Raw genomic sequence first — 12281 nt, 5'->3', positions numbered from 1 at the left:
AGAGAAAACGAAGGTAAACCACCAGCGTGGTGTCAGTAACTCAGCAAAATTACCAAAGCTTCTATTTAAATATTTCCCTGATTTGGGTTTTGAAGGAATTATATAGCAAATTGGGGATGTTTGATTGCACAGGTTTATTTCCTTTTCATGGTCTCAAATTTTTTAAGAAGAATGCTTTTTGTCGATGTGTGTTTCTAGAATTAGCAAATGAGTGAACCTCACTTTTTTAATACCTGAGCTTCTAAAAACTATTAATCACCGAAGCACTGTCATCAGAGACAGGCTTAAAATCTGACAATGAATTGATCACAGCTAAGGTAACAGAGCTTTTGTTTTTGAGAAGTGATTAAGCAAGGAAACACCCAGGAGGCACAGGACAAAACATCTTCCTGGAAGCTGGTGGGGCAGGAATATGTGGAGGCCCAGCCCAGTGAGGGCAGCAATGCCTTCTGCATGGCTCACCTGTCTTCCTCTCCTTTCAGCTTGATGCCAGGTAAACCTACACTGAAGTCCAAGTGGAGAGCCTGGCCCTAGGGAGCTTTGACACTTTATCTCACCATGGCCTCTATGCTTACTTTCCACTTCTCCTGCTGCCCCCTGGCACCCAGAACCCAGTTTGCCAAGTAAGTGATGGGGGCTAAGGCTGAGGGAAGAGGGCAAAGTCCCCTAAAGCCAGCTTCCTTTCCTTTTCTAAACTCTGCTGTCCTAAAGTACATTTAAGTCCTTTCTTCACTCTAGAGAAGAACCTGAATCACCTTTGATTTTTGTATACCCCATGCTGTGACCATCTATAAAATGGGGTATGTGATCATCTATAAAATGGGGTATATAATAGCACCCCTGTCCTAGGGCAGTGATTCTCAAAGTGGGTCCTCTGACCAGTAGAACCAGCATTGCTTGGGAATTTGTTAGAGAAGCAAATTCTCAAACCCCTGCCAGACCCACTCTATCAGAAACTGATTCAGAAACTGACAGAGGTCAGCAATCAGTTTTCCCAAGCCCCCAGGGAATTCAGATGCTCACTCAAGTTTGAGAACCACTGCCATAGAGTTGTTGTGAAGAATAAATGACCGAGCAGCTAAAACATGCTCAGAACGGCGCCGGGCACCCAGTGTTACTTAGCTGTTGCTATCTTCATTTGGTCGATATCATCATTATCATCCTCACAATTATCATTGCAGTTATCTTTTCTAATAATATTTTCGTTTCCAGGAGTAATCGGTACTCTCCTATGGAGATGCTTTTCCTGTGGAATCAACCCCTGGCACATGTATGTGCAAGCTGACTCTTAGCAGCACAAATGATATTACCATAGGAAGGGGATCTTACCATAATGATTCAGGGTATCATGGGGGGAAAATTTAAGAACCTACATTTGTAAGAAGAGACTTTATTAACAGGAACAGTTGCCATAGGGAGATGCTCAATGCCCAAACCAGAAATGTCTTCAGGAAGGGATGAGTGAACAATGCTTTCACATGCAGAGATCCTGGAATAGATGGCTGTGGAAAGAATAAAGGGAGTGGGGAGGAATAGGTAATAAAAGCGGCTGTGTGGGAGTCTTGAAACTTAGAAAACTGTGTCAAACATTGCACTAACAGAAGAGTCAAGGCAGGAAATGTCTGTAGTAAGAGACATGAGCAAATGTACAGAGTGGGAAGTTCACACAGTTTAGAGCATGGCTGTCCTAGTCAAGCCAGTCTATATTAAACACAAAGTTGATCAGCCTTGTCAAGAAACTAGTTTTTATTTATGTCATGTTGCAGTTGACTAAATAACAGCCCCCAAAGATATCAGATCTTAATCCTTGGAACCTGTAAATGGTACTTTACCATGGCAAAGATTTTGCAAATGTGATTAAAGATTTTGAGAGGGAAAGATATCCTGGATTACCTGGATAGGCTGTAAATGCAATCACAAGGGTTCTTATAAGAGGGAGGTAGAGGGAAATTTGACAGAGACAAAAGAGAAGAAGCCAATGTGACAACAGAGGCAGAGATGGGGTGATGTGCCAAAGGCCAAGGAGTGGCTAAAGCCACCAGAAGTTGGAAAAGAACAGGTTCTGCCCGAGAGCTCCAGGGGGAGCACAGTCCTGTAACAACTGATTTGCAAGTTAAGTGATACGACTTTGTACTTCTGCCCTCCATAACTGTGAGAGTACAAATTCCTGTTGTTTTCAGCCACCAGCTTTATGGAAATGTGTTATAGCAGCCATTAGAAACTGATACATCTTGTTTCATGAAACGACTGGGTTTTTTTTCAGATTTAAGGAAGAGATCCTCTGGCAACCAAAGGAGAGTTTGTGGATTATCTTCTTGGTGGTGGGGAAAATCCCACAAGGTCAGCTCTTTTGTTACCTACTATATCAAGATGCTTTGCCATAATCTCATTTAAATGATATTGGTCATAGCTGTGCTCATATGCTGTAAAATCAAGATTATTGTAGTTAATCTCAGATTTTAAAATGGAAAGGCTGAGCTTCAGTGAAGCTGTTAGTGAAGTTACATGTAGAATGTGTCAGGAGAGGACAATGAGCACAAAGTAAAAGTTTAACTAATTCTTGTTAATTGATTTACTTAAGGAATTGCTATTTAACTGTATAGGAAAAACAAGGTTACAGAAGCTCAAAAAAATTATTTCATAAGTGGCTTCATATGAATATCTATCATAAACAGGCTCTTTTTCATGAAATTATAAATTATAATAAATCATTCTAAAATGGACAGTTGTCTGGACAATGTTTTTAAGAATAAGTCTTGGCTCGTTGAATTTAAACAAATTGGAGCAGTTGTTATTTTGGGGAGAGGTGTTAAGTGGCCCCAGGGTCTTGAATAACATTAAGTTGGATTGTTTAAAATTTCCGGAGATAAAGTAAAAAATTACATCCTGTTTACTGGTGAGCCAAAGAAATCTAGACATGCACATGAGAATATATTTTCACAAAGACAGCATTTTAAATAGGAATTGGGAAATTCTAACAACTAAATTTTATCAAAGGCAGAGAGAGCTAAGTCTTGGTCGCTTGACTAAAATATGACTATTTTAATATTAGCACCCATATACGTTGTTTTGCAAAGTAATAGCAACAGAATAAGAAGAAAAGGAACACAATGGTTAGTAATACACATTTCTGTAATGCATTATTTAACATATTATGTATAAGTATATGTTATGAGTTGGAGCAATAATATCTTCCACTCTCTTGCTTAAATGGCTTTTTCCTATAATTCTCCTGAATTTAGATATTTCTTGATTTAATTTTAGGTTTTGAGCTTAACTGCAATAGAGACCATTTCACCCTCCATTGATTTTGTATCACATTCCAGCAAGCAAAGATGATGCCATTCTTTGGAGCAGCACCTGCCAGGCAGCCTTCCACCAGACTATTGCCTAAAGTGCAGGCATTCACAGGGTAGCAGGTTTTTCCACTCTGTGCAACCTTAAAGAGCTGTGACCCCAGGGCAACTGTAAAACCCACACGTGCTAGAATAATTTAGATTTCTTGTGATTGACTGCGTTAACAAACAATGGCCAACTTTACATGACAAAGAACTCTGACTCACAAAAGAAACCTCTCAGGCAACTGTCTCCAAACAATCAGGACTTGCTGAATGGCTATCAATTTCTCTTTACCTCCTCTTCCAAAGCAGGACAAACCAGAGAAAGCCAAATATTCTCCCCAAACCAATCACATAAATGAGATTCCATTTCTAGTTATTTCTCCTCCAGCTTCCCCATGACAACAGCCTCTTACAGAAGCCTCTCTCTTTTTTCATAATTAAAGTTTTCTTCACTCAGGTTGTTTTTGAATGGTCTCCTTTTTGTATTATGTGGGTGGTCTTCATTCATTTCCACATGTATTGACCACCATGATTACCTTTTTTTTTTTTCTTTAAGGATAAAACAAAAAACCAAAGGCCAGCCATATGCAATACACTTTTGTAACCACCTGAGAACTTTGGGCCCGTAGCTGTGTGTGAGGTGGAAAGGACTCTACTTTTAAAGGACATAAAATGAAATTTGTAGTTATTGTTGACTTTTAAAAATATTTGTCTGATTTTGCTTCTACAAAGACTTAATTTAATTTTAACTAAATACAAATTGGCATGCACTATGACTCCATTTCTGTAAAAAGAAAAACATATATATAAAGATATGCTTAGAAAAGAGGAAGGAGAGGATGGGGTGTTCATTTTCTAAAACATACTTTCTACAATGAGTGTTTCTTACGCAATTAAAAAAAGAAAATTTTAGAAACATTTCTGAATTAATTTCCTTAAATCTCTATATACAGTTGACCCTCGAACAACACAGGTTTGAAATGTGGAATTCAGTTACATCCATACTAGAATACTGTATTTTTTCTTCATTACGATTTTTTGTAACATTTTCTTTTTTCTAGCTTACTATAAGAATACAATATATAATACATACAACATACAACGTATGCTGCCCTCCTCCGCAAAATCCCCGCGCCCACCAAAGCAGGTCCCAGCTGCCCTGGGACAAGTTGAGACCCAGCCGCGTCACGCGCTGGGAGTCCCACGCATGGAGGCCCTGCCCCACAGGCCGGCGCAGCCAATCGCCGCGGGGGCAGGCGGTAAGGGCGGGGCCGAACGGACAGAAATCCAGAGACCTTAAAGGCTGAGTCAGGAGCAACTGCGTCAGAATCCCAAGCCTCGGCTATCTGGAAGGGCTGCGTGCGTCTGTGAAGTGCGCCTGCGCAGCTGTGGACGCCGTAGGTCAGCGTCTCAGTGTGGGACCCACCGCGTCGGGGACAGGGACTAAAGGAGAGGTGTCCACCCCGAGGCTCGGGCGAGGGGCGGGTGCGATCCGCGTAAATAAGAGTATCTGCGTCCCTGGAGGTGAGGCGGCTGAGTCGACGCTGCTTGGATCCTGTAAGCCTTGTGGTGGGAAGTCGGGGGAGGACGGTTTAGGGAACGCAGGGAGGCGCGGAGACCACTGGGAGGCCCTGGGCTGTGCAGGAATCGGTCCGCCTCTGGGCCGTGGCGGGCACAGGTCCGATAGCTGGGCCGCGGCGGGACCCGGCCTGGCTAAGGATTTACATAGCAGCCTGACTTACGCACTGGCTTCGGGGCCCGGCACTCCTTGCACTGCAGTGCATCGACATCCTCTGGAAGCTGAGAGCGACAAGCGGGATGGAGAGCCCCCGGCCTGGCCCCGCCTGCCGCGCCGCTCTTGGCCCCGCCTGCCGCGCCGCTCTTGGCCCCGCCCGGGACCGTGTTCTGAGCCCTGGCAGAGCCTTGGCCAGGTCAGCGGTCGGGAACTGGGGGCTTGGGACTCCTTTGTGCCCCATGACCACGTCCTCGATTTGGGGGAGTGAATGGGAGGGTTGGCGGCAGAGTCCAAATGTGGGGACTCCGCACTCCTGCCCAACTTCTTGGGAAGGCCTTTCAGAAAGTTTTCAGTGCAATAACCGGCGGTTCGAAGATCTGTCTCACGACGTGCTGTGCATTAGTGTAAAAGAAAAGTGTGAGATGGCTACCTAAGTCTTGGGGGTTCCCTGCCCTTACTTGCGATCAGGTGTCCTGATAAATAAGATTTCCTGGGTCACCTCGGTATTTACAGTAAATAACTTGGACCAACAGTTTCTTAGATTTCTAAGATTCTGAGACCCCTATCAAATCTAAATTGTCACTGCGCTGTTACAATGAAGTCAGTTTCAATTCCTACAGCACTTGTCAGCCTGTTTTTCAGTTGATGGCTGAATCATACCTCTACCTCCACTGTTTTAAGCCCTTGGCCTGTTTTTCTCCACCCACATCCATAGCCTTCTTCACAGACCTGTAAATATTTGGGAAGATGATTTAAGCGTTTTTACTCCACAGCATCTCAGGACAAAATAGGATGGCTTTTTAAAAAGGATCCATTCATTGAATGTTCATTTCATTCTCTTTACTAGGTTTTTGAAACATGAATCCTTCACTCTACCTGACTGCCCTTTGCTTGGGAATAGCCTCAGCAGCTCCAGAACTCGACCAAAGCTTAGATTCACAGTGGTACCAGTGGAAGGCAACGCACAGGAGATTATATGGCATGGTTGGTAACATGAAACTGTCCAGAGGGACCATGAGAGAAAGGCCCTCCTTGCTGGGCGTTTATAGGTAGAGAGTAGCATCCAGAGATCAGCTTTTACCAAAGCAGTAACTTAATGGCACCCATTATTGAGTATAATACGGGCATAATTCCTGTTGTATGGTTGTTGAACAGCTCCAGCAGAAAGATAAAGCCATCCCCGGCTATGGTTTTTCTCCCGATCTGTCTGCAAATCCATTTGGTGAGGATGGGCTCGGTTTTAAGTAGAAATAAAGGTATATTACATATTTGCCTTTAGAATGAAGAAGGTTGGAGGAGAGCAGTGTGGGAGAAGAATATGAAAATGATTGAACTGCATAATCGGGAATACAGCCAAGGGAAACATGGCTTCACTATGGCAATGAATTCCTTTGGTGACATGGTGAGTGTAGCTTGGATTGCTGAACTTTTTGTGCTTCTTCTCTGTACTTTAGCAGAATAACCTCATTTTTTCAACATTTTACTTACTTTTCCTTAAGACCAATGAAGAATTCAGGCAGGTGATGAATGGCTTTCGAAACCAGAAACACAGGAAAGGGAAAGTGTTCCAAGAACCTCTCTTTGCTGAGATCCCCAAATCTGTGGATTGGACTCAGAAAGGCTATGTAACTCCTGTGAAGAATCAGGTATGATAGGGGCACCTGGGTGGCTCAGTGGGTTAAGCCGCTGCCTTCGGCTCAGGTCATGATCTCAGGGTCCTGGGATCGAGTCCCGCATCGGGCTCTCTGCTCAGCAGGGAGCCTGCTTCCCTCTCTCTCTCTCTCTGCCTGCCTCTCTGTCTACTTGTGATCTCTCTCTGTCAAATAAATAAATAAAATCTTAAAAAAAAAAAAAAAAAAAAAAAAAGAATCAGGTATGATAATATTAGGTCTCCTTCTAAGAGTAAAGCCAAAAGGAATTAGTGTCCTAGCTTTGGCAGACTGGAGTGACATCAGTTTGCTTTTTTGTTTTAAGAATATTTAGGTATATGGGCTATTGTTGTAAACTGGTAACTTTTTTATTTTCAGGGTCAGTGTGGTTCTTGTTGGGCTTTTAGTGCAACTGGTGCTCTTGAAGGACAGATGTTCCGGAAAACTGGCAAACTTGTGTCACTGAGTGAGCAGAACCTGGTGGACTGCTCTCGGTCTCAAGGCAATCAGGGCTGCAGTGGTGGCCTGATGGATTTTGCCTTCCAGTATATTAAGGACAACGGAGGCCTGGACTCGGAGGAATCCTATCCGTATCTTGCAAGGGTAAATGGAGTTCCTTATCTTGTTATTCCAGCCCTCCTCTTGAAAGTTGTATTGAACCTTTTCAAAGATAACAGGCACTTTATTCAGCATTCACATTTTAGACGTAAACTGACAGAAAACGGCCACTATAAATTATCAGCTTTTGCACAGGTTCTCTGAATAGATGGTTAGTGTATAGCTCTTCTTATTTCTGTGTAACTTGGAGACTTTATATACCATTCTGGACATAATCTCCATAGTGTAAGATTTCTTATGGACAGGTAGACTTGGGTTTCACTGAAAAAAAACATACTGCCGATTTTCACTTTCAAATCAGCCAGTACTATTTTGCTGTTGACTTACAACAAAGTTGACTTGGAAATCATTAAGCTGCAAACTATGGGACCAGGAAGGGAAATAAACCATAAAAGACTCTTAATCTCAGGAAACAGAGGGTTGCTGGGGGGTGGAAGGCAAGGGATAGGGTGGCTGACTTACGGACATTGGGGAGGGTATGTGCTATGGTGAGTGCAGTAAATCGTGTAAGACTGATGATACACAGACCTGTACTCCTGAAGCAAAAAATACATTATATGTTAATGACATTTAAAAAAAAAAAACTGCAAACTGCTGAGTCCTGAGGTCCTAGAACTCATGATCAGCTCCTAGTGATCAAGTTTCTTTCCCCTTTACCTTTAAAAGGACACAGATAGCTGTAACTACAAGCCTGAGTGTTCTGTTGCCAATGACACTGGCTTCGTGGACATCCCTCAACGAGAGAGGGCCCTTATGAAGGCAGTGGCAACTGTAGGACCCATCTCTGTTGCTATTGATGCAGGCCATCCGTCGTTCCAGTTCTATAAATCAGGTAGGTGTTGATATTTTTACTGTAGAAATTTAGGCAGGCAAAATTGGAAAACACCGCATTTGACTTTTTGGTTTGGAGTCCTGCTTTCCAAGACTGTAGAATTTTGAGTGTGCATTTAATAATAGTGATGTTTGCATTTGACATACTTTAGGCATTTTCTCATGACAGACTCTTCTTAAATATTTTTAAATGTATGTATTTATGGAATAAATATAAATGTATGGAATTATGTAATTCCATAAATACAAATAATTGACATAACCACTATCCAATTGTTGGACCATTTTTTCAAAAAAATGTTTACTTAGGGGCGCCTGGGTGGCTCAGTGGGTTAAGCCGCTGCCTTCGGCTCAGGTCATGATCCCAGGTCCTGGGTTCGAGCCCCACATCGGGCTTTCTGCTCAGCAGGGAGCCTGCTTCCTCCTCTCTCTCTGCCTGCCTCTCTGCTTACTTGTGATTTCTCTCTGTCAAATAAATAAATAAAATCTTTAAAAAAAAAAAAAATGTTTACTTAGAACTGTAAAGAACCCTGTGGCTCAAGTGTTAACTTTGTCCTCTGCTACTTCCTTTTAGGAATAGAAAGGATTATGCTAAATAGGAGTGGCTAAATCACCTTAGCCTTGGTAACTAGATCTTACCTTTAGAAATCTTTGTATTTTTTCAAGTAGAAAATATCTTGGATTTAGTTTAATTTTGATTCCTAGTGAGTTGAGTTTGACTTCTCCTTTTTTATGAGCCATAACAATTTTTTGGTAAATATTTAAGCATGAGTTTGGGAATTTGTTTATAACATTTAATTGAATTTTGAGATGTCTTTCTTAACTGGTAGATAGGGTGAGTTACTGTCATGTGTCACTTGGAGCTTCTTACCCTGACATTGAATTTATTCTCCTAGGCATTTATTTTGATCCAGATTGCAGCAGCAAAGACCTGATCACGGTGTACTGGTGGTTGGCTATGGCTTTGAAGGAACAGATTCAAATAACAATAAATTTTGGATTGTCAAGAACAGGTATAAAACTCCAAATGTTATATATATTAAATTGAAAAGGACATGCTTGTTTGGAATCAGTATTTGATTTCAAGTCCAAAAAATTTCAACTTCGAAATCCCAGAAGTCTTTCCCCCACTTAAGAGTGAACATGCTGATATTTTTATAGAAGTAAAATGTGCTGATGTTTGATTACAAGATTCTGTAGCAAGAGTGTTGGAATTACAATGTATTTGTAACATTACATTTTTAAATTCTAAATTTTTTTTTTTACTCATAAAATAAATCGGGCCCCAAGAGTTTCAGATAAAGTATGTTGCATCTATAGAGTTAAGGGCTGGTTTCCTTTTTCTGTGTCCAGTTTTTCAGCAAGATACACTGAGCACAAATAACTGCTGACTCTTTAAGTTGGAAAGATTTTCCAAGAGTCCAGTGGGCTCTGTGCATCCTTCCTATTATCATTTGGGGTCCTGCCATTTTATGCTACTTTCCAACTCTCCAAGGCTTTAAGGGTTGTCAGGATCAGTTTTTGCCACTAAAATTCTTTAACTGAGATGAGGTATAAGATAGCGTGTAGAAATAGACTGGTATGTTGGAATTGTACCTCTGCCTCAGTTTCCTATCTTTAAATGTTAAGGATTCATGGGAATTAGTATGCTTACTACTGTATGTAACAGGAATTAGAATAGTGCCTGGTAAGTGGAAAGTCCTATTTTAATTATTAACTATTATTATTAATGAAGTTAATGTGTACTTGATTCTTTGTATAAAACAGAAAATATGCTCTTCTTTCAGTTGGGGTCCAGAATGGGGCTGTAATGGCTACGTAAAAATGGCCAAAGACCAGAACAACCACTGTGGAATTGCCACAGCAGCCAGCTATCCCACTGTGAGCTGATGGACCGGGAGATTTAGAGGACTTGAAGACAGCGTATCGGGGGGAATTTTATCTTAAAACTGACCAAACCCTTATTGTATAAGATAAGACACTTGAATCGTTGAGGATCCAAGTTGTGATTTGAATTCTGTGACATTTTTATAAGGGTAAAACATTACCACTACTTTAATTACTGTTATAAATAGCTTTATAATGTTGAAGTTTCATTACTTAATTCTAAAACTTTTGAATTTTCATTTTTTTCAAAGAATATATAAAACTTTACCTTTTAAAATAAAATTTAATTCAGTATGTAGAGGTGGAACTTCTCAGTTTTCCATTTACTTTTTGTGTAGTTGGGAATATAACTGGGTTATAAAGACATATCTGAATATGTTGTGGTACATTAGGAGGACACTGGGTGGCCCTCAGGATCTTAAAACACACAGATTTTGTGTCAGCTGCCCATTGGCTCTGTTGACCCAATCCTGAATCTGGCAAAATAACGACAGTCTGGAAGGACAAAGGTAAATTGTTTCAATAAAGTTTTAATAGTTTAACAATTCATGCTTTAGAATAGTGAATAGATATGCAGAATCTTAGGTTTTAGCTACTAGAAAAGGAAACCAACTTGATTCAAGATGTTTAAACCTAACAAGGTTATGGGATTAAAAAAAGTCTCAGAGCCAGTTACTGAAGCAATCTCTTTGAATTGGTGGTGAAGACCATGTTACTAGTTCACAGATGAATGAGGATAGATTCTGGATTACCAAATCTGTTTTGTCTTTGTTCTGCCAAGATGGCTTTCCAAATAACTCTTCTAGGAAAAGCATTATTTGTTACCTTATGTTAGCAAAAGTAAATTTAATGGCTGTGATGAACCAAGTCTCAGATGCTTGGTAAGAACTGGAAGAATGTGTTAAAAGAGCCACAAGAGATGAACATGATCTACAAAAATAGTCCCCCAGCCTGGGAAGATGGATGAGTGATCACTAGGCCAAACTTGGACTTAACTGCCTAATCTCTGAATTAAAAATAAACTTAGAACAAAACAACCTAACCATATGGTTGTATACAGGCAGTAAGTACAAATAAAACAATATCTTTGTATACTGAAACGATGGAACAGAAATATGCCAACTTTTGGGTGGATTATGAATGATCATTTTCTTAACCTGTTCTGTAAAAAAACTTACCTTTTTTAGTAGGGGAGAAATGTAAAAAGTATATATACATTCTGCGCTAAAGAAACATGTATATATGCATTCAAAAATTTCATGCTTCTCATCAAATAAGAAAATACAGTGAATAAACTGGTGAAATATTTAATCTAGCCATAACCTATTATGTAGAGAATGAGAGATGGAGGACAGCTAGACACCTTTTATTCCAAAACCTTCAATAACCGTTGTCCGTTGGCCATTTTTGGGAAAATTAAATTTACCACACAAGTTTTCTCTGAGTAAGGATTCCTTCATCTTGTAACAGGAGGTTAACTCAGAATGCTGTCCTGAATCCTGAAACAACTCAAGATTCTATGGAAATCTCAGGGTGCTCAACTGAAGGAAAGTGTGATGGCTTTTTCTTTAAAAAAGTTCCAAGACTGTCAAAGCAGAGACTCCTCAGACGTCTAAACTATTTGATGTTTTCTGTAACTTTCAAAAACCTATAAGTTTGTGAAAAGTACCAAACCACATCTATCTGAAAGAATTTCAAAGGAGCCAATAGACTTGAGATAAAGAGAGCTGGAAACAAGTTTTATCACTATAAAAATCTAATCTGAAGAATAGACTACCAGTATTTACTTGTCCAAATGGTTCCTTATCCTAGTTAAAGGAAATAAGGAAAGGTGAGAAATTTGGGGAAATTATGAAGGAGGAATTGGCTTATGTGGGTTTGTAGCTATGACTCGGGCATGTTGTGAGGGGAGGAAAAGTGCTCACAGTATAGAAGTGCCGCCCCCAGGGGCGCCTGGGTGGCTCAGTGGGTTAAAGTCTCTGCCTTCGGCTCAGGTCATGATCTCAGGGTCCTGGGATCGAGCCCCGCATCAGGTTCTCTGCTCTGCGGGGAGCCTGCTTCCCTCTCTCTCTGCCTGCCTCTCTGCCTACTTGTGATCTCTCTCTGTCAAATAAATAAATAAAATCTTTAAAAAAAAAAAGAAGTGCCGCCCCCAGCCCCCACTGTGTTTTAATTTCCATGGCTTCAGGCAACAGCATGACAGGTTAACAGAGGGTCAGT

The 12281-nt window shown here is 40.8% G+C and overlaps 1 protein-coding gene across 1 annotated transcript; it reads left to right on the top strand.

The window, feature by feature from the left end:
• Nucleotides 1-4607: 4607 nt before the first annotated feature.
• LOC125083577 (procathepsin L-like) lies at nt 4608-10359 on the top strand. Its single transcript, XM_047700338.1, is given in 9 exon segments — nt 4608-4742; nt 5924-6060; nt 6356-6478; nt 6576-6722; nt 7104-7328; nt 8010-8175; nt 9071-9106; nt 9109-9187; nt 9962-10359. Coding segments are annotated over 8 exon segments (1005 nt in total). The 5' UTR covers nt 4608-4742; nt 5924-5934; the 3' UTR covers nt 10065-10359.
• Nucleotides 10360-12281: the final 1922 nt, after the last annotated feature.

The sequence above is a fragment of the Lutra lutra genome, chromosome 13, assembly GCF_902655055.1.
Source record: "Lutra lutra chromosome 13, mLutLut1.2, whole genome shotgun sequence".
NCBI lineage: Eukaryota > Metazoa > Chordata > Mammalia > Carnivora > Mustelidae > Lutra > Lutra lutra.
This window is presented reverse-complemented; position numbering and strand designations above follow the sequence as displayed.